The 23034-nt window shown below is 49.2% G+C and overlaps 1 protein-coding gene across 15 annotated transcripts in view; it reads left to right on the forward strand.

The window, feature by feature from the left end:
• The window catches only part of MSI2 (musashi RNA binding protein 2), a 529178-nt gene that overhangs the window by 392425 nt on the left and 113719 nt on the right, over positions 1-23034 (forward strand). For all 15 annotated transcript variants that reach the window (XM_063146636.1, XM_063146638.1, XM_063146640.1 and 12 more), the window contains exon 8: positions 860-942. In XM_063146636.1, the coding sequence (XP_063002706.1) occupies positions 860-942 (83 nt within the window). The remainder of the gene's footprint in view (positions 1-859; positions 943-23034) is intronic.

The raw sequence follows: 23034 nt of genomic DNA on the forward strand, positions 1-23034 counted from the left end.
ATAACCGCCTCTGGATCTTGGCTGACCTGCAGGGCTGAACCGCAGCAACGAGCGGAAAGGACAGCCGGGGACCTGCGGAGATCCAAGGAGCGCGTATTATCCCGACTGCTTTCTGGGGAGAGCAAAGCTGATCTCTTTGAACCCTTATCAATAACAGCTGAGCTGCGGAGGGGAGTGGGTGTGTGTTGGGTGTGTGTGGGTGTCTTCCTGGAGGCAAATACCCACGCTCAGAGCTGCCATGCGCTTGCAGAATTATTGATATGTTTGCCCTCTTACTGGCAATGGGTAACTGATGATTCATGATTATCTCTTGTATCACTGACCCATTCCCACCCGTCCCTTGCTGCTTAATGAGACATCCATAATAGGAAAAGTCCCATCGGGTTTCACTCTACCTGAAGCCAATAGGGCTTCATGGACAAGTAGGAAAGGCTACGAGGAAAATTATTACTCAGAACCTACCGTTCGCAAGAAAGATTTATGTCCCTTTTATTTCATGTTTGATCTCTTCCGTTCCAACCCCCCCTCAAAAAAACAATGTCTTGTTTAAATTTATAGGAAGAGGGGTGTGTGTGTGTGTGTTGGGGGGAAATGGCAAATACGGATACAGTCCTTATTTTCAGCTCTAGCGACCCCCTGTTGATTTAATCCATATTAATCTTAAAAGAGTTTCTCTGTAAAGGTTTGACAGAAAAACAACACCCGCCCCACACACATTGATTTGTGAATGCAAGTTTATAGGATGCTATAACCGAGGTGCCTTAAGGTAATTTATTTTGCAAGCCATTCAAAAGAAGAAAAGCCCCTTATGATCATAATTAATATTTCTTTTTCTCTGTTTCGTTTTTTTTTAAAACAGGATTTGGGTTTGTAACTTTTGAAAACGAAGATGTGGTGGAAAAAGTCTGCGAAATCCATTTTCATGAAATCAATAACAAAATGGTAAGTTTTCCCAGCGGGCCCGTCGGTTTTCGAGGACTATCCGTCTCTTTTAAATGGTCCTAGCGGGGTGTCTCTCTCTTGCCCTTGATGGGAGGGTGGTGTTGTGACATATATTCATGAATCAGTGGTGTGACTCAACATTCTGTTCAGATGCTTTATTGATTTTTTATTTATTTTTAAACGTTTCTAACCCCTATCCATCCTGATCAAAGCGGGGAACAACAACAGCATAGAACACATAAAACATTAATCAAAACGCAATATACATTGTTAAAACTTCCTAAAAACATCCTAAAAGCATCCTAAAATTCCACTGGATTGGCCTGCCGGAAGAGACCAGTCTTTATAGCTTTCTTAAATGCTAAAAGACTGTTAAGTTGACAAATCTCAACGGCACAACGGCATCTTAGGCACCAACCAGTAGAAGCTGATGGCTCTGATATCAGTGGGGTGGTGAATCCGCTCTGGGTTTCAGCCATAACCAGTCCAAGGGATAGCTTCTTTAGAGTTTTGACTGTTTCTAACTAAAACCGCCCCACTGACATCAGAACGACTAGTCTCCACGGGCCTCATCTAACCATATATACCAGGGGAGTCTCCAATAAATCAGTGTTGTTTTTGCCTTTTGGGGACCTGATGAAGTGCCTTTAAAAAAAAAAAAACGTTGCCATTGTACGCCCAGGTACGCATACTCCTCTTCTGTCCTTCCACCACCACCTGAATATTACATGTTGCTGAATGTGATTTAAGTGGCAGCTTTGCTAGAATAAAGTACATCTGGCTGGACCATGAGATTAAACATTGTGAAATGCTTGAGTTTTAAAAACGGAAACAGTTTAAAAGGAGGCGGTATACTTTTTATTTATTTATTTATATTTCTGTAGAGGTTTGTTTTTTAAAAAAATAATAATAATAATCCTGCTCCTCATCCAAAATAGCTCCTGGAGCAGCTTACATATAATCAGTAAAACAGGCTTGCAATCTAAAAAGGCACAACACACAAGGAAAAAGGCATGGGGAGGGAAGAGGAAAAACAATTCTTTCAGTAGGGCTGGTGGAATCGTCTTCCTTCTGCAGTCGCAGGGGCTACGGGTAGGTGGATCGTAGAATCATAGAATAGTAGAGTTGGAAGGGGCCTATAAGGCCTTTGAATCCAACCCCCTGCTCAATGCAGGAATCCACCCTAAAGCATCCCTGACAGATGGTTGTCCAGCTGCCTCTTGAAGGCCTCTAGTGTGGGAGAGGCCACCACCTCCCTAGGTAACTGGTTCCATTGTCGTACTGCTCTAACAGTCAGGAAGTTTTTCCTGATGTCCAGCAGGAATCCGTGGAGGAGCTGAGTGTTCTTTCTGGCAGGCAAGGGGAAGTGAGCTCCCTGCAGCTGCTTCTTCTCTTGCGGATGAATGAGCCAGGTAGGCCTCCCCAAGGAGTACAGCCTTCCGGTGGCCTTCCTAAGTTCCCCAGCTAACTAACACACCGTGCTTGAGAAGCAGCCCAAGGAAGGCGATTGCACTGGAAGTAGCCTGGGGAGGGACCATATATCAGCAGTAAAGACAGCTTCGATCCCCATTACCTCGATTTTAAAGGATCAGGTAATGGAATGGAAAACACCCGTTCATCTGTGGATTGCAGAAAGCTATGGGGTATAAACAGTGCCTGTTTGGCTCCGAGGTACTGTCCCGTGAACTTCAAAACATCTAGGGGACCGGTGAAGCTGACCTGGCACCTGTGACCTGGCCAGTGTAAAAGAGCAGTGTCGAGTTCCTGGCAGGGCCGGCTGTTCCATTAGGCAGAGTGAGGTGGCTGCCTCAAGCAGCCGATTTTGGGTGCCAAGAGAGGACAGCAAATGGTTATTTAATGTATCGTCTTTGTATGTTGACTGTCAGGTAGGGGCAATGATGCTTGCAGGGTTTTCTGACTCAGGCGCCCGGAGGACTTGGCTAGCTGTGGTTCCTACGCACGTTGGGTGGGCGCCATTTGCGGCTCTACCGAGCAGCAAAACGCCTCGGGCTAACCCTGGTTCTTGGAATAGGGCACGGCTGCAAAATGAAGGAAATCTTCCGCCAGCACAACTAGGTGAGATGAGTTGTGGCAGCCTAAGCCAGAATTGGAACCATATACCTGAGAGCATAGACCATTCTGTCTACTAGGGGATGAATGTAGGATCAAGCTACCTCATGCTTCTCAAATCAAATTTCCTCAAGACAGTTCCTGTTCCCTTCTCTCTCTCTCTCTCTCTCTCTCTCTCTCTCTCTGCATGTGTGTGTGTGTGTGTGTACTCCTACACAGATGCTGTAGCAGCAATCTTATAGACACCTGCCCCACTTAACTCAATAGGACTTAACTTCTGAGTAGGCCTGCCTTGGATTGTCTGTCTGTCTTCTCAAATCTGAAAACACATCATTTGACCTTCTCTAGTGTAACTAAAAGCTCATTCAAACATACCAACGTCACACACACTTCAGATGCACATTACATTTCACATATCAGACTGGTCGCCCATGTAAATATGAAATCACCTGCATTTGGAAGCTAGCATGCCAGAGAGAAGGAGTTTAATTAGGACTTTCCCCTGACATTTTACTTTTTATCTGTGCTAGGTGTTTTTTTGTTTTATTTGAGGGAGCATTCAGACCTGCTTTTTTCGAAGTGGTACAGTCCTGGGAGGAGCACATGCTTCCCCGCCCTCCCCTTGTAAATTCCAAGCTGTTTTTAATTGATTGGGGAAGGCCAAATGTTGCTGTTTGGAAAGCACACAGGAAGAAGTGTAGCGCTAAATTCACCCCAGGGACACCCCAAATGTAGTCCACAGAGCCACAAAGGTGTAGTGCAGCTGGCATGGGATTTGTAGTCCCAAGACATCTAGGGGGCACCAAGTTGGGGAAGCTTGACTGTGTAGTAACTAGACTGCTGGATTTCAACTGAAGCCCCACTCAGCCATAAAGCTCACTGGATGATCTTGGACAAGTCATTGGCTCAGTTCAAACACCACGTTTCTCACCGGTGGTTTTAGAACTCCATGGTGGAGTTTTTACTCCACCGTTGAGAAATATGTTGTCCGGCGAAGAAACTCCACCCCACGGTGGAGTTTTTTTGGGGAAAACACTCCACGCAGAATATCCACATTTTGCAGAGGAGAGTTCCTGCATAACCGTTGTGTTGTGTGGAGGGCTCTGGGGCGTTTCTGTTGGGTTGGGTTGACTTTCCCCACTGGCTATAGAGTTCCCTGGCAAGAGCAGTGAAAGACGCGAGTGCCGCTCTAGGAGAGCCGCTGGGGTTGTCGGTTTTTTGCAGCAATGGCTGATGGGATACCTTCGGGAGAACTGGGGGAGGAGAGAGGGTGGAGGAAATGTCAAACATTGCAATGGATTTTACTCAACTCCATGGTAGCCCACAGTCACACCGTGCTGGAGTTAGAAAATGTTGCATGGGGAGTACCTCCTAAAAACGCAAACCGTTGAGTGGAGTTTTTCCACAATGTTCACTAACATGTTGTCTGAACTGAGCCATTATCTCTTGGCCTGACCTACCTCACAGGGTTGTTGTCCACTGCTCTAAACTCCTTGGAGGAAGGGCAGGATAAAAAAATAAATATGGTAATAATACAAAAGAATACATTTCCCTCTGCCGTTTTACTTCATAAGTCATGCTCTTCTTTCTGTCCTGGACCAGGGATAATTTTTTGATGGTCTCCCCTTCTCTGTGCTTTCGTCTTGGGAATGGGCTGCTCTTTCGGTGAAGCCGCTGCCTTGAATCACTAGGCCCAGAAAACTGGAATGTGTATTTTAAGCAAGTAACTTTTGACATTTCCAGCAAAATATTCTCTCCTTCCCCTTTTGTCAAAACAATCTTCTGTTTCTCAAACTTGTATTCGGATAGGCTTTATATATTGGTCTGATATGTGTTCACAGACTTTAAATTCAATAATGGGGCTTTTAGGCTGGATAAGATCAAAGCAATCTCCTTAGCATATGCTAGAGGCTGATTCAATATTTGACTTGCTAATTTTTCCCAGGGCTCTGAAATAATATCCCTCACATTGTTCCTCTCTGCACAATATGCAGCTGAAATGAAAATAACAGGCCCATTTTTATGCTCCATGTTGAGATGTCAAGGCTGGACTCAAAAGGTACGGCTGCGAAAGGGAAGGAATCCTGATGCACTGACCCTATTAAGTTCCATGTGCCAAGCAACAGTTTCTGTTCTGAGATGACTGACGGGCTTGTTCATTTATATTTTTCTTGCCGCAAACTACATTTCCCCGTGTGGCCTCCAATAATACTTAGATGCACAGCTAGAAACAAATACAGGCTTTATAATTTTAAGTGCCCTCCCTTCTCCTTTATTAAATACGTGGCTGCATAGAATGACCTGCGCTTTAAAGAAAAGAAAGAAAAAAGCAAGCCACCAAGTTTCTGCCGCAATGATACCCAAATTCTTTATTTGGCATATTGATTAGTCAGAATAAAGTATGCAAAATAGGGAAATTTACAAGTGGGATATGCAACAAATTGTTGCAGGGACAAATGTTGATGTTTATCATAGAATCATAGAATCATAGAATAGCAGAGTTGGAAGGGGCCTAGAAGGCCATCAAGTCCAACCCCCTGCTCAATGCAGGAATCCACCCTAAAGCATCCCTGACAGATGGTTGTCCAGCTGCCTCTTGAACGACTCTAGTGTGGGAGAGCCCACAACCGCCCTAGGTAACTGATTCCATTGTCGTACTGCTCTAACTGTCAGGAAGTTTTTCCTGATGTCCAGCTGGAATCTGGCTTCCTTTAACTTGAGCCCATTATTCTGTGTCCTGCACTTTTGGAGGATCGAGAAGAGATCCTGGTCCTCCTCTGTGTGACAACCTCTGTGTGGCTGGCTGGCTAAAATTCTTTATTTCCAGCCCCCTCCCCCATCAACAGTGACCCAGGGAGGTGGAGGGCTCTCCCACCCAAGAGGCCTTCAAGAGGCAGCTGGACAGCCATCTGTCAGGGATGCTTTAAGGTGGATTCCTGCATTGAGCAGGGGGTTGGACTTGATGGCCTTATAGGCCCCTTCCAACTCTACTATTCTATGAATCTATGATTTCATGCTCCTTGGGCATACTCTGTTCTTATAGGTCTGTTTTCAGGGGTGGGGGTATCCCTCTAGAGGATTTTATTCTCCTAAGGCTTTTTGGTACTTCTGGAACTCTTGAAGTTCCCCCAAGGTTGGCAATACCTTCATCTTAAGTACTGGCACTCCATCAAACTCAAGGATGCTACTGAGAAGCGGTTCATGGTTTGCAACCTAAGGCTAGAACTAACACCAGTGTGTCTCCCCCTCCCCTCCTCAATCCACCCTAATGAGGTGAAGGTAGTTTGGAAGAGGCATCTTCATTTGTGGTCCATTCTTTCTACTTTTGCCTTTGGTAAACAGGTTCAGCAGGTTTTGCATTGTTTCTAAAACCTGCAAAAGCTTTGCGCCAAGATGGGATAAAAGAAATGTTGTGCATATTAACAACATTTACACCTTGCCTTTCTGTTTGTTTTTAAAACACCCAAGGCTGCTTACAATGCAACAGCAACAAAACATGGTAAAAGGAAACCAGTTTAAAAGAAGGTAGGGAAAGCAGGTAAAAGTGTAGAAAGCCCTTGGAGCAAAAACATCAGCAGCTCTGGAGGCCAAATGGCTTTTGAAATAAAAAAAGGGGCAAAAATACCGTCAAGGCAAGGCAGGCTGTTCTGCAACCTAGGCATAGCCTCAAAAGAGACCCTTTCTCCCATCCTGACCTTTTGTGGCTCTGAGGTTGGGACACAGAGAGGAGCCTCTGCGACAGACGTTGATGCACAGCCAGGCTTCATTTGGGAAGCAAGGAGCAGCTGCGTCTCAACCCTCTTTCAGCTCTCTCAAAGACCGTGGTCCGTCTCCAGCCTGAGGTTGCTCTTAAGTTGTTCTTCCTCTTCCTTCTCCATTCCATTTTCCTTGTGTGCCGAAGGTTGCTCTGGAAGGCCCAGACGACTGTGTTCATTGCAAGGAGCTCAGCCGGTTGGGCCTGTCGTCTTTGACTGGCTGCAAGAAAGGCCAATGCTATTTTGGGCTGCATTAAGAGAAGTATAGCTTCCAAATCACGTGAGGTCCTGGTTCCTCTCTATTCGGCCCTGGTTAGGCCTCATCTAGAGTATTGTGTCCAGTTCTGGGCTCCACAATTCAAGAAGGATGCAGACAAGCTGGAGCGATAAGGGATACTTGGCTCAGCAATACTACAAACGAGAAGGATCTTGGAGTTGTTGTAGATTGCAAGCTGAATAGGAGCCAACAGTGCGATGTGGCTGCAAGAAAGGCAAATGCTATTTTGGGCTGCATTAAGAGAAGTATAGCTTCCAAATTGCGTGAGGTACTGGTTCCTCTCTATTCGGCTCTGGTTATGCCTCATCTAGAGTATTGCGTCCAGTTCTGGGCTCCACAATTCAAGAAGGACGCAGACAAGCTGGAGCGTGTTCAGAGGAGGGCAACCAGGGTGATCAGGGGTCTGGAAACAAAGCTCTATGAAGAGAGACTGAAAGAACTGGGCCTGTTTAGCCTGGAGAAGAGAAGATTGAGGGGAGACATGAGAGCACTCTTCAAATACTTAAAGGGTTGTCCCACAGAAGAGGGCCAGGATCTCTTCTTGATCGTCCCAGAGTGCAGAACACGGAATAACGGGCTCAAGTGACAGGAAGCCAGATTCCAGCTGGATATCAGGAAAAAATTCCTGACTGTTAGAGCAGTACGACAATGGAACCAGTTCCCTAGGGTGGTTGTGGGCTCTCCCACAGTAGAGGCCTTCAAGAGGCAGCTGGACAACCATCTGTCGGGGATGCTTTAGGGTGGATTCCTGCATTGAGCAGGGGGTTGGACTCGATGGCCTTGTAGGCCCCTTCCAACTCTGCTATTCTATGATTCTATGATTCTTTGACTGCATCCTGCATCTACCGTCAAGCTCTACCTACCTGGAGAATGGCATGTGGCCAGGCTTCAAGTGTAGTCCCAGGACCAAGCCAATCACACCATCGTAGCTGAAATGTGTTTGACTCATAAAAAGCCCCAGCAGTTGTAGGTGATGCAGTTCGGCTCCTGGATCTTGATCGGTTTCTTTGCGCCATTGATACAGATGCCAGTCCTTGGAGAGAGCGCTCAACTTGGGTTGCTGGGTTGGGCAGGCGAGGGGATGCGATGATATTGAGCGCCGTTGGCTTCTGGGCTGCCTAGCAGAAAGCGGCACGAGAAGCTACCTGTAGCGCAAGACACTTCGACCGCGCTGTCCCTTTGGGGTGAATGTCACAGCTGCTGTAGACATTCAAACAAATGTGCATCCACGTGAGTGCGCAATTGGCGTCTCGGGGCAGAAAGAAGGGTTGCCATCTGCGGCTGGGTCATTTTGTTCCGCCCTGCAGCCATTTTCCCTCCCCCGTCTCCTCCAGCTCAGCTTCCACTTCCGTCAACAGGTAGAGAGATTCGATTCACTGACATGAGTTAGCATGTGCAGATAAGTAGACACCAATAGGGTGCATTTCCTTGCTCTGTGGGGGGTGGCTTTCCTAGGAGGAAGTAAGGATGTACGAATTGCATAAAATACTCCCCGTCTGTGTTTTGCAGATTGACGGGCCTTTCGTTCTGCCCTCCACTCACCTACAGAATCCGATTTTTTGTTTGTTTCCAGATTCGTGTACATGCAAATTTGCGCAGTTTTACACTTGCAAAAACGTGCAGTTTCCACCTAGATGTGCAAATTCCCCCAAATGCACATTTGGGGGAATTAGCCTGCACATTTTTGGCCGTTTCGTTTTTATTCTTGTGTTATTATTTTTACAACAAAATCTGTGCGAAATTCCCAAGGTTAGAAAACGGTCTGCGAGTCAGCAGAATCTGCCCGACAGGGGGAAAGCTGGTCCATTGGGAAATCCTCAGCTTGGATTCATAAAAATTCAAATGCATTTAGTTCCGTTGTGGTTTTCTCCCACATCGCTAGGAGGAAGGGAAGGCATTTCCTTACCTTGAAGATTCACAAGCAAAATTAGACCAAGAAGTTTACTCCTGTGGTTCTTGTCTAAGGGCTCTCTCTCTCCTCTTGTATGGACCAATCATCCACCTCAAGCCCTGCCTGCTTTTCTCCTCCTTCTCCTCCTCCTCCTCTCCTTCTCCTCCTCCTCCTCCTCCTTCTCCTCCTCCTCCTCCCCTCCTCCTCTCCTTCTCCTCCTCCTCCCCTCCTCCTCCTCCTCTTCCTCCTCCTCCTCTTCCTCCCCTCCTCCTCCTCCTCTTCCTCCTCTTCCTCCCCTCCTCCTCCTCCTCTTCCTCCTCCTCCCCTCCTCCTCCTCCTCCTCCTCCTCCTCCTCCTCCTCTCCTCCTCCTTCTCCTCCTCCTCCTCCTCCTCCTCCCCTCCTCCTCTCCTTCTCCTCCTCCTCCCCTCCTCCTCCTCCTCTTCCTCCTCCTCCTCTTCCTCCCCTCCTCCTCTTCCTCCTCCTCCTCTTCCTCCCCTCCTCCTCCTCCTCTTCCTCCTCCTCCCCTCCTCCTCCTCCTCCTCCTTCTCCTTCTCCTCCTCCTCCTCCTCCTCCTCCTTCTCCTCCTCCTCCTCCTCCTCCTCCTCCTCCTCTCCTCCTCCTCCTCCTCCTCCTCTCCTCCTCCTCCTCCTCTCCTCCTCCCCCTCCTCCTTCTCCTTCTTCACATTGGTTATTGATGGACAAAACATCCACCAAAAAGTTGAACCTGTTCTAAGCAAAAGTTTCACCATGAGCGAATATGCTGTGTCCCTCTCAGTAGGATTTGCCCAATGCACTAGAGGAGGAAGCATTTCAGAACAATATCGCCAAGCTGAAAGGATAAGAACAGAAGAAAAGCATGCTGAAAGTGGCAGAGCCATCTTGCCTGGCTGATCTTGTTCCTTTGGAGATTCCTCACCAAGGCAGAAGACGTGATGGACAAGAACAGAGTTGTGGTCACACTCTGATAACCAGGCTGCCTTTGTATCTCTACTTTCTGACATCATTGCCACACACACACACACACACACGTACATACACACACAATCTGCCTGGGCAAGATTTATTTATTTATTGCGTTTCTATACCGCCCAATAGCCGAAGAAAAATCAACACCATAAAGCACAATTTAAAGGATAACATTTAAACCACAATGTAAAAGTACTCTATAAAAGTACAACCAGAATAAAACCAAGCAGCAATACAGAGATTTAAAACACAGATTTGAAATACAGCTTTAAAGCAGGAACATTAAAAAAAGACTAAGACGGTAAAAATGTTAAAATACTGGGAAAATAACAACGTCGAAAAGAGTATAACGTCAGTGCCAGGTGAACCTCTCTAGGGAGCTCATAGAAACAGGAGGGCAGCTCAGGACACCCTCTTTCGGCAGGTGCTTTCGCCCTGGCAACTGTCTGTTTACACGTATGGTCCTTTCCCCCACTGCTGCGTCTCCTTAGTTTTACGTGGGGAAGAAATGGCCTCGTGTGAAAAATGGTGGAATCTAGCATGCCAGACAAGAAGTCTGAACACTTGCCTTTCCTCTGATGTGGCTTCTTTGCACCACTTTCACTCGAAAATTATTCGCCGAACGCCTTCTTGTGTGCAATTCTCATGTGCAAGATTCAGTCTTCGTTCTGCCAAGAAAGACAGGGCTCCGGAGAGACGTGCAAGAGAACGTCACTTGAGGGTGTTCATGATTAGCACAGCACCCATCCGTTACTATGGGCTGGTTTGTCCATAGCAGCAGTGGAGTTCACAGCGGCCCTGTCCAGAGAACACCTTAAACCATGACTTTAAGCACAGTGAATAAGGCCCTTTGCTTTATTCACCACGGTTAAAGCCATGGTTTAAGGTGGCTTCTGAACACAGCCTGGATTTCTGGCTTAACCACCATGGTCAAAGCCATGGTTTAAGGTGTCTTCTGAACAGGACCACTCTCGCGCCCGGTGACCAATTATTTGCTTTCATGCGGGTTTTTCCCCCTCTGTTCTCCCCAGGCTCCGTTACGGGCAGGAAGACCTTTAAGCTGCAATCCGGTCGTATTGTTTCTCGTTTGCCCCGCCCTCTTTGCCTTTGGCCACGCCCCATTTCCCCTTCAGCCCCGCCCACCCCTGGAATGCACACCCACCCACCCCCGAGAGCATCTCCAGAATGGAATCAGGGCCCCGGGTGGAAAAAATATTCACTCCTGGGGTAGAATGTGTATGTGGGGAGTTGGGAGCAAACGTTGGGTTTGGGTGGGCCCACCAATGAGCGTAACTACGCCCGTCATGTCATCTGGCACCTTTACTTGCGCAAGTAGACCCGGCTCAGGTGATCCATTTGCGATGGAAAGGCATCAGCGGCTGAGATCAACATAGGAAGCTGCCATATCCCTGGCTCCATGTAGCCCAGTATTATCGACACTGACTGGCAGCAACGGCTCCCCAGGGTTCCAGGCAGGTGTTTTTCCTGCTCTACCTGGAGCGGCCAGGGATCGAACCTGCGACCTTCTGCGTGCAAAACAGATGCTCTACCCCTGAGCCACGGCCCCTCCCTGACTGGAGGTGACTCACGCTGGCATCTACGCATGTAAGATCTGGCTGACCGTCAGCGTTCCCACGCATGGGGGGAGCCGGCAAGCCCAAGGCGGGCCCGTGCTGTGTGCACGCAGCCTCTCCACAGGGGCCCTCTGTCAGCCGGCCTCCTCTGTTCAAGAATCTCCTCCTTTCCCTCCCACCTGTGGAAGACTCATCTCAGTTTCTGCCTACGAGAGGTCAGGATGTGTGGTCCAGGCATGCATGGGAGTGACTCATCCCTTCCCTGGGGGGTGCGTGCGGATGTACTCCCCAGCCTATCCAAGAGGCCTGAGCCCAGCGCGTGGGCAGGGAAAACGGCCGGAGAGGCAGCCCCCAGCCGTTTCTCTCTATCACACACTGGAGGGGGCTTAGTAACAGCAGCAACAGCTAGAAATCCATCCTCAGAGGGACATTTCCCCTTTTTAGACTTCTGAGCAGAAGCTCATCATTCCGAAATCTCTCTCTCGACGCCGCTCAGATGTTTATTGTTCCCCAAAGTGCGAGGGATGCTGTTGCGAGCCACTGTGTTGGCGGACCTATTTCTAGCGTCCCCTCTTGCCGACGGAGCTAATTTTAGAGGCTCCGTGCCACCTTTGTCACCATTTATAAAGCCGGAATGTCAAATGGCGTATTAAACAAGCATCGGGAAAGTGGCAAAGCAAATGCCAGCGCGGCATTTAATACGTGAAACCCGTGATTTGCGTGGGAGCAAGAAGGATTCTCGCCGGGCGCGAAAGAAAACACAACAGCCGCCCTAAAATAGCCTTCCTGTGAGATGAAGGCGTTTCAGAAATAGAAACGGCACTCAGTCGCTGTGTGTGTAGCGAAGGGGGGAGGCTGATGCTTCCCTGTGAAATCGTTCCGAGCAGGGGGGAAAGGTAGAAGATTAGCATTCGTGGACGTTTGCAGATCCTTGGAGTGTTCCCGTCTGAGTGTTTTTCTTCTCAGGCCAGGCCTTGCTGTATCGCTCAGGACTGCACCCTTCCCAACAGTGTCACGTGCTCAGTTGTCAAGATGCTCTTCAAAACGTAAGGCTTTTAAACGTTTTTCTACTGAAGATACCAGCTGCCGGGAGGCGACGTGAAATACCGAGGAGCCTGGATGGATCAAAAGCCCATCTAGTCTAACGTTCTGTTTCCCGCAGTAGCCAGCCAAATGCTTCCAGTAAGACCACAGGCAGGACGTGAAGGCAATAGCCCTGCTCTCTCTCTCTCACTGTTGGCCCACAGGAATCTGTATGTATTATTCTATTTAAAGCATTTATTTAAAAACTCCGCAACGTCCATATGTATCAGCAGCAGCAAGAAAAACACAAGCAGATTAAAAACAGTAAAAACAAGCGGACAAAACACCTGAACTAAGTTCAGGGCATCCCGAAACCCCTCTGAAATAAAACTGTCTTCACCTGATGAGCCTCCCTGGGCAAGACAAGACTATCTGATGGAGCGAGTTCCACAATCTTGGGGCTACTGCTGACAAGGCCCTGTCTCCTCCACACCTCTTACGGAGGAAGAGATGTACATCCTTCCAAAAAGTGTCCCGTAAGTTTTGACCTCCCTCCTTGTTCTTGAGGATGCTGCTTGCCTGTAAGTATCAGCCAGGAAAGGCATTCAGCCTCCCTTATCCTGCCTAGCTGTCAACAAAATCAAGGCCTGTATGGAGGGGTTTTTCCCCCATACAGTGAGCAGGCAGGGGATGATGGGCAATGTGGAACCCAGCTGTTTGGAAGTGTCTCATTGGGAGCAACATAGTTCACTTGCCTGAAATATCTTATTTTCCTTCATCTTCACATTATATATAAAACCCCTCCCATCTGCTATTTCTTTTGAACTGGTTGACATATTGGGGACAACATCCTGGGAGCCAGAGGACAGTTTGGACTTCTGGATCCAAGGTCAAGGACAGTGCTCTGACCTCAGCCCCCTGTCCCAGCCCCCTTGCAGCTGGCGCAGAGAGACCCGCGCCGGCTGCACCTCCGAGGTCGTCCAAATGACTTCGGAGGGAAGGCATAGGGCACGTTCCCAGGCAAGGGGAGGGGATGAGGAACCCTCCAGCCTCCCCAACCTCCTTCTCTCCCCCTCCCTGATACCTCCGCCTCCGCACTCCTCCCGCTCTGCATAGGATGCTCCACAGCATCTGAGCTTAGAGCCTGACGGGCATCCGGATATTATTGTGCCCTAAATAAAGTCAGTTGCATGAGATGCTCACGGACAATGCGTATGAAGAAAGCCAGCTCCGGATTTCGAGGGGCCTTTGGACAAGACCTGCTCAATCCCCCCTTCACTCAGTCAACCTGCTTTCCTGCGGCCGCTGTCCCCAGCTGCTGCTCTTCCTCATTCTGCTTGCTTGCCAGTCCGAAAGGTGTTGAGCATCCAGGCCTTGGCAGCGACCACGGCTTCTCCCCACCACTTTGGCTTGCTTGCTTGCTTGCTTGCTCCCTCTGGTCCAGAGCGAGAGGTGGGTGGACCAGCAGATTGCAATGCTGAAGAGGAGAAGCGGGCTGAGGGGCCCCTGATAAGGCGTGGGCTCTCAGCAGTCGCCCGGCCATGCCAGCCTTTGACACCGGCCCCGAAGTAAGCAATGTAGCACCAGACACGGAGCAGAATGCTTGACTGCAGTCTTGCAGCCGGATACCTGTATTCTGTTGAGCTCAAGTCAGTGTGCCGATCGTGTGTGTAGGTGAGAGCAAGATGGCAGTTAAAGGCTCTAATCCCAGGCTCACGACCTGGAGCCCCATTAAACCTGGTGGGATTTACTTTGGAGTAAGTAAGCCTCGGTCAGGAAGGCATTCACCCTAGCAAGATTTAACGTCCTCCCCTCCAAGTTGCTGGAGGGCAGATATAAGAAAATTCCATCCAAAAACAGCTACTGCCCATGTAATAACATCGAGGTGGAATCCATTCTGCATGTGCTCTTCCATTGCAATTTTTACCAACAGGCAAGGAAAGACCTATTATGTTCTATTATGCAACGTCTCCCTGGACGATCCCCTGAGTCACTCCTGATTAGTCTACTTCAGGACTCCAGTAAATCTACCACTGAGCAGGTGGCCAAATTCCTGAATTTGGCCATCCGCACCAGATCTCTTATGGATGTTGATTGCGCTTAAACCCACAGATTAGCAATTTTATTATCTATATATCCCTCCCTTTTTCGCTATGCTAGGCCCCAATAACCCAATTCTGTTCCCTTTTCAGAAACCAACAAATAACAATCTAGTATCTTTAGTGGTTTTGTAACACTCCCTATTTTTTATCCCTACTTTGTACTGTTTTATATAATGGTGTATCTTCTTGTTTTATATTGGTCTGTTGACTGTAAATAAAGAAATACGAGTAAGCCTTGGCTGATACAACTTTGCTCCAAGGCGGCGCCATTTTGCAGCCAGCAATCGCAACTTACCCGGAGCTGCTCCAAGGGAGGAAATGTGGCCACCGAGATAAAACTGGGCTAACTTCCAGGAGTGCTAAACTTTGGGTTCTTGAGAATCTCTGCTTGCAGTTTTAAAAACCATTCAAAGGTGGGGAGGGCAAGTCAGGGGTTGGAGCTGGGAAGTTAAGGCAAGAGGCAAGAAAGGCCACGGCCTGAATGGGAAGAGCCTTTATAGCCCTTCTGGTGAGGAGAGCCACTGCCCAGACGGAGTGGGCAGAGACACTCCGGTTCATCAGAATTTTTTATCAAGAATTTTTTATCAAGACGGCCGGCCCTGCCATGAGACAGGGTGAAGCAGTTGCCCCAAGCAGCAGACTCTGGAGGATGGCAGTAAGGTGTTGGAGGAAAGACCTGTTTGCGGTGTGGCCTGCTTTGCACCGCCTGCTGCCTTGAGGAGCAGTGAGATGTTGTCCCAGCACCAGTGTTGAGGACAGATTCATCTGTTGGTCCAGTCAGCTTGTTCTATGCCTCAGATGGCAAAATGCCTTGGGCCGCACAGCCACAGAGAGCAGCCAGGCACCGAGTCCTGGGTTCCCAATTCTAGCCCTGGCAGTCCCTGACCATGCTTGCCAACTATTCGATGAATCAGTCCACCCTGAAGACTGGCGGGATATCAGTCTAAAAATAAATGCAGAGTTCTTTTTGTAACTGTGTCCACAAAAGATTCCCCCCCTCTTCTTTCAATTCAATGCAGAAGAGTTTTTTTTTTTTTACCTGAGAGTATTTTTGTCCCCAGACTTAAACAGAAACATAACATTTTAGCTACAATTCCGTTTTGGCCATAGGCTTAGGTCTGCCTAACAAAGGACGTTTTAAAGCAGAAGACTATTCTTCATGCAAAGGAGACTTCAAGCTCTGATGGGTGGAACAAGTGGGAAAGGCAAAGGGAGACCTGTCTTGATGCAAACAAACTGCCCATTTTATACCAGGCTGGGCAGTTGTGTCCAATGCAATGTAGCTTCTGCTTTTTCAAAGGATTGATGCTTTGGTAGGATGAATTCAGCTGTGGGATGAATTTCCAGGGCTATCTTCTGTTCATAATCGAGAGTCAGTTTTGTTGAAAATCCTTACCTGTCAGTTTTCAGATCTATGCGGTCGAGATAGGAAGCAGCCAGCGAGCACAGCTGAATTAGACACAGTAAAACTCTTTGCCCAAAGGCTGTTGTATGCATACTTGGGCCCTAACATCCTCTGGTCACACTCTAGCATGACCAAAAGACGGGATCAGAGTGGACCCAGGCCTTCACCTCCTGATCCTTCTCTTGCGTGAAAACAGGCCCGGCGCTGCCATAGAGGCAACTCAGGCGGCGGCCTAGAGCGCCAAGCAAACGAGGGCGCCGAACAGCGCACCCGGAAGCTGCTCTCCTAGAGCGGCTTCCGGGCGCGCTGTTCCAAAGCCGCTGCCCCGGCTGCTGCCCAACCCCAGCGTCCTGGCTCCTTCGAAGCCAGGATGCTGGGGTTGGAGGCAGAGGCTTCAGTACGGCGCGCCAGGAAGCCACTTCCGGGAGCGCCGCTTCGAAGCCTCCGCCCCGCCCCCCCCAACCCCAGTGTCCTGGCTTCAAAGCCGGGAGCGGGAGTGAGCGGGCGGGGAGCGGGCAAGCGAGGGGGGAGCAGTGGGCGAGTCAGGGGGGGCGGGGAGCGGGCGAGTGGGCAGTGAGCAAGCGAGGGGTAGGGCAGGGCAGGGCGGCGGGTTGAGCGAGCGTGGGCGAGCGAGGGGGGAGGGAGCGAGTGAGCGGGGGGGGGGTGGAGGCTTCAGAATGCGCCTGCCTAGGGCGCAATATAGTCTGGCGCCGGCCCTGCATGAAAAGGCGAGAAGAAGAAGAAGAAAAAGAAGAAAGAAAGGGACTCACTTCTTTCTGCACGGCCTGTCTCAAGAAACCCAACGGAGAGGGAAGCGCCTCTCCGGGTGTAAAGAAATGCCTGCAGTCTACATCTAGGGATGGGGGAGCCAGCGGTTTTCGAGCTCCCCCAAACGCTCCCCCCAAACCCTTTGAAGCTCATTTTGTCTCCCTCCCTTTTTCGTTTTCAGCTTGACTTTCAGCTTGAACAGGGAAGGGTGAGCCTTTTCTGTGCAATGTCTTTCCAAAAGTGTGCACTTCCCCCCACCCATTGATAAAAAGCGTGAAAACGCGCGTTCCAAACTGCGCTTTAAAAAGACAACCGTTTTTCTAGCGCCATCACAAACTCCTGCTAGTGCTCACGTTTTGGGATTGCAAACGGGACATGATTTCCAAACAGAAACGAAATCCCCGCGCAGCCCTATCTGCACCTCCCTGACCCCTTTTTCTGAGAGCGTCTTTGTCTTTTGGGCTGGGACTGTCTTAATACTGAACTTTGCAAGCCCCTCTGGGAGCCGTTTTAGTGAAAGCGTTAGGTAAAAATGCTCTTTATTTATTTATTTAAAGCATTTCTTGGCCGCCTTTCAGGGCAAAGACCCACAAGGCGGCTTACAATGAAATACCTAAAATAATAAAAGCAATAAAATATTAAAAACATTAAACCAATCATAACAATAACAGCAATAACAATAATAATAATCAATCGTAAATTTATTTCTAACCTGCCTCTCCATCCCGATCGAGGCAGGGAACAACAAGAAATATAAAATACATAACATATTAATCAAAACACAATATACATTGTTAAAACTTCCATACTTAAAAGCGTCCTAAAATTTGACTGGATAAGCCTGCCGGAAGAGATTTATAGCTTTCTTAAATGCTAAAAGGCTGTTAAGTTGACGAAGGCTGTTCCGTTCATGTGAAGGCCATGGTAAAACAGAATGTTTTTAAGGCCTTCTTGAAAGCCTGCAAGGAAGATGCATGGCAGACCTCCAATGGAAGTTAGTTCCAGTGGTTTGGGGCCACCGCAGAGAAGGCCAACAGGTGGGCCAATGCGAAGGGCCTCTCTTTCTGATCTTAAAGTGTGGGCGGGCTAATAGGAGTGGCTCATAAATAAATAGCTAAATAAATAAATGGCTCCTAGAACCCAATGACAAGCTAAAATGCATAGACGGGTGTCATTTGGAAAGAGAGGAAAAAATGAATTGTGGAAGTTGGATTTTCGGCTCTGCCACCTGGGCAAGCCGTTTCCTGTCCCAGCCTTCCACGAGTTTAAAAGAACTGCTAATGACGTGCACCCGTGCGTTATTAAAGTGCTTTGAAATCTGTGTATGGGGAAGGAGGGTGTTTAATCACGTCCCGTTCTTAAATGTGATCCACCCAGGCTCAGACTTGCAGCGCGCCGAGAGGTTTGCTAGAATTGCAGAGAGAGACGGCGCGCACGGCTCTGCCCTGCGCTGTGCGCCGGCTTGACAAGCCAAAGGCGTTTCGGCCCCAAGGTTCCAGTCCTGTTTCTTGGGTGGGGGCTAAATCTGCCCTCCCCCAAATGAAAGCTTGCGGCCTTTGCTAAGGGAGGGGTGCTTTTTCCATTGTGCCTATCTTGGGGGAACCACATCACCCAGAGCTTTTTACAGCATCTTCGCTTTATGTTTGAAAAGCGACCTAAAACTTCTTCCTTGGCTCACTGGCGTTCCCGTCGTGTCGTCCGCTCGTGCCACGAACGTCATAAATGAAGCTTGTCTGTCGGATACCAGCAGTAGCCCGTTTCTGCGGTTGCAGGAGCTAATTGTGGAGCTCATTGTTTTAACCGTGCTAATCCAGACTTCATTTCTCCTTTAATTGCACATCCAGGCAGGCTAGGTTGGTTTTATCCGTTGAAAGAGGAATGCCTGTGAGGTGTAAGTGGCGAACCCCACGACATACAAGCAGTGGTGGGTGGGCATGCAAAAGAAGACAGCTGCTTGTTCGGGCATCATTTTCTTTGAAGAAAACAAATTTGGCCGGCTACTCTAAACATGCCTCTTTAATTCAGTGAAAAGAAAGAGGGCTTTGGAAAAGTTTAGCTTCAGGTGCCAGAGAGGACACCAACTGCCTGGGACTGACCGGGCTTGGCCTCTCCACGCCGCCTCTTTGGGCAATTGTTTCAGGCCCACCATAGAATCATAGAATCGTAGAGTTGGAAGGGGCCTATAAAGCCATCGAGTCCAACCCCCTGCTCAATGCAGGAATCCACCCTAAAGCATCCCTGGCAGGTGGTTGTCCAGCTGCCTCTTGAAGGCCCCTAGGGTGGGAGAGCCCACCACCTCCCCAGGTCACTGGTCCCATTGTCATACTGCTCTAACAGTCAGGAAGTTTTTCCTGCTGTCCACCAGCCAGCCAAAATCAGAAATCATCTATTGCTGTAATTTTTACTTCATGTTGGTAAACTGCAGAGGAAAAAGTGGTACATCCCTTTAAAGTAAAGACATGTATGAATCTCTGAGGTCACAATCAGGCCTACGCAACAATGCTCTGAATTCCAGCTGAATTGTCAGTTGCTCCTTTTCATTTCAAAATGCTCTCAGTTGGGGAGTGGAGTGGACTACGGAGATCATTGTTAGCTGTCACATATTCACGTTATTCAGGGACCAGGGTAACACAAGGTATATCAGCTAGTATATTGATATATTGATCATAGAATCATAGAATAGTAGAGTTGGAAGGGGCCTATAAGGCCATCGAGTCCAACTCCCTGCTCAATGCAGGAATCCACCTTAAAGCATCCCTGATAGATGGTTGTACAGCTTCCTTTTGATGGCCTCTAGTGTGGGAGAGCCCACAACCTCCCTAGGTAACTGGTCCCATTGTCGTATTGCTCTACCAGTCAGGAAGTTTTTCCTGATGTCCAGCTGGAATCTGTCTTCCTGGAACTTGAGCCCGTTATTCCGTGTCCTGCACTCTGGGATGATCGAGAAGAGATCCTGGCTCTCCTCTGTGGAACAACCTTTCAAGTATTTGAAGAGTGCTGTCATGTCTTCCTTCAATCTTCTCTTCTCCAGGCTAAGGCCTGGCAGCTCTCGGCTTCCAGTCCTCGGGAAGTGTTGGGCCCTGGCAGCCAAAATTCATCTAGTGAGTGCCGTTCTGTTTTTCACAACGTTCTGGGCGTTGGGCATTGCTGGGAAAACCGTGGGGGCTGCCATGTTTTCGTGGCTGCCGCCATTTTGTTTCTCCCTAAATGCCCGAGCCGGACACAGTGCCCGAGGCATTGTGGGGGAGACAAAATGGTGGGTGCCAGGCGGTTTCTGCCCAGAGGAATCTCTGCTGTGCCTTTCAGTGGCTTCAAAGGGGAGAAGGTCTGCCGCTTTGCCATGCTATATAATGAACATCCCCCATTACATGAGGGGTGCTCAGGGAGGACTCTTTGCTGAGGGCCGCTCAAACCCGGAGGACCTAGATGGTGCAAACCTAGCCTGCTCTACTGTGAGTCCCTTTTTTTCTTTATATTTATTTGAATTATTATTATTATTATTATTATTATTATTATTATTCAATCCCGCCTTTCCTTCGAGATGCTCAGGGCAGCTTAAACGCCCCCCCTTTAAATCCTCACCGCGACTCTGTGAGGTCAATTAGACTGAGAGATGGGGCTTTCCAGCTGAGTTTGGATTTGAACTCAGTCCACGGTCTGATGCTCTGCCCCGTGCACCACAATGACACTGCTAGGCTTTCCTGCCCTCAGGTACTCCAGCACAAGCCAACGCTCCTTGTCGGTCCTTGATAGTGAAATGCAACTGCCTTCTGCTGAGGCCATATTCCACCTAACCAGCATTAGGGCTACTGTTGCTCTCAGGCTCTGCTTCTAGGCTTCCCCCCGTCTGGCTGCCCACTGTTGGAAACAGCATGCTGGTCTAGATGGACCATTGGCCCTGGATCCTAGTACAGCTGCTCTTATATTCCCCCTCCCTTCCCTCCTGGTTCACCGCCTTCCCAACCCAGAAGGCGCCCTCTCGCCTGTGTATTTATTTGGCAAAACACGGCCATTGGTGGCGCTCAGAGCTGTTTCGTTCTGACGCGCCTTGGCTTTCTGGCAGTGCGCTTTCTGAGAAACCAGTGTTTTGACAAGTTTGTTGGCAGAATGGAAGCTTTATTGCTCAGTGAAATATTGCAAGCTGAATAAATAAGATATGCCGTGAGGTTTTGTAGCGCTGGTTGGGGGGGGGGAGGGGGAAAGTGTGGGTGGTTTTGTTTAAAATACTCCCATTTACAGTCAGTTAACCTTTACGTTACCTAAATGAAAATTGCACAAACCTGAAATTTTCGCTGACGAGTTGCCTAGGAACGGGTGGCTGGATACCATAAGACAATGGATCCGCTGTTACTGATAGGGCTATTAGAAATAGAGCCGGTTAGCATCATTATCCTACGTTCCCTGTTCTGCCTCGTATAATTACCTGCTTTGCACCTTCAAAGAACGCCCACTTTTCCTCCCTCGTCGCTCCGGTGGCCAGATTCCCGCGCCGCGCAAGCGCTCAAAGCGAAACCGATCTGTGGTGGGGTAAGAGATCTGGGAGATCTTCTGCGATTTTGGTGAATTGGGATGCATTTGCAGGAGCGTCTGTCTTCCCGTCGCGAATTCGGATGCTCAGTTATGATGTCCTTGTAACCAGAATGGGCTATTGAGAAACAGCGACGGATTGGAGGAAGCTCAAGGAGGGAATATCTTTGGGGCCGGGGGAGGTGGGGGATCTAAGTGTCACCCCCGCTTCCCCCACCCAAGGAAAACAGGCCAGGGAGGACTGTCACAGAACGCTGAGCATCTATTTGGACTGTGGAGGGGATGGGAAACCGATGGGAAGGGGCAACGGAGGCTGGTGGCTCCAATCTCAGTGGGGTGGTGAATCCGCTCCGAGTTCCAGTCAGAACTCTGAACGCGCTCTCCAAGGCATAGCTTTGCAGAGGGAGCAAAGCCCACCTGCTTCCCCTGATGAGCGGGTAGCTGACCCACGCTGGTGTGTGTGTCTGTACACCCACAGGCACGCATCCTGCCTTGCGTGATGACGGGCATGTTGCAAGCGTGCCTTAAAGAAGCCTTTGACAACCTCCGGTAACCTCAGCGCTCTGCTGTGCTAGTTATCCCCTGTTCCCGCCACGCCCTGATGCACCTGATGGTTCCAAAGGCCAGGATGCTAGACTACCAGGTGGAATTTTGCTCTGGCCCATCTAGGCCGTTCTGATGTTTTTCACGTGGTATTTAGAAGTAGAAACTCTGTGGTCCAACCTACACCTGAATACCAGATGGTGGGGGCAAGCCACAGCGGACAGGCGTCCTTCCTGCTTGCGGGCTTCCAGAGACATCTGGTTGGCTAGTAAGCAAAACAGAATGCTAGGCTGAATGGAGAATTGCTCTGGAGAATTGCCCTGAGATTCCTCTTGGGCAACGGCAAAACCAGCTTGGTCTGGATGAGTCAGGACTTGATTCTTTTCATGAGGACGGCGCTGAACTCTTGGCCCCTCCATCCCTTCTGTGGATCAGGCTGGAAGCCGGGCCAGAATCCGCTGGCTGCATTATGCCACGGGTCAGTGCATCCCTGCTCAATAGGTGCACCGTTGTGGCCCTGAGTCTTGCGACCAAGCTGAGAACAGACACAAGCAGGTTCCTCGTGGTAGGTGCACCTCTGCCCCCTTTTGAGAAGCCCGTTTAGAAAGACCTTTCCGCTAGCTAGCAGGGAGAATGCCTCGGGGCAGCTTGTTGTTTTGTTTATTCGTTCAGTCACTTCCGACTCTTCGTGACTTCATGGACCAGCCCACGCCAGAACTTTCTGTCGGCCGTCGCCACCCCTAGCTCCCCCAAGGTCAAGTCTGTCCCCTCCAGAATATCATCCCTCCATCTTGCCCTTGGTCGGCCCCTCTTCCTTTTGCCTTCCACTTTCCCTAGCATCAGCCTCTTCTCCAGGGTGTCCTGACTTCTCATTATGTGGCCAAAGTACTTCCGTTTTGCCTTTAATACCATTCCCTCAAGTGAGCAGTCTAGCTTTATTCCCTGGAGTATGGACTGGTTTGATCTTCTTGCAGTCCAAGGCACTCTCAGAACTTTCCTCCAACACCACAGTTCAAAAGCATCTCTCTTCCTTCGCTCAGCTTTCCTTATGGTCCAGCTCTCGCAGCCAAAGGTTGCTACGGGGAATACCATTGCTATGAATGGCCTTTCTCCCACCCCACCAAGCCAGGTAAGGAGCGTCTGTGTCAAAGGCTGGGGATGGCAAAAGGACGGAAACCCCGGCACCTTTC

Source organism: Elgaria multicarinata, chromosome 22 (genome assembly GCF_023053635.1).
Source record: "Elgaria multicarinata webbii isolate HBS135686 ecotype San Diego chromosome 22, rElgMul1.1.pri, whole genome shotgun sequence".
Lineage (NCBI taxonomy): Eukaryota > Metazoa > Chordata > Lepidosauria > Squamata > Anguidae > Elgaria > Elgaria multicarinata.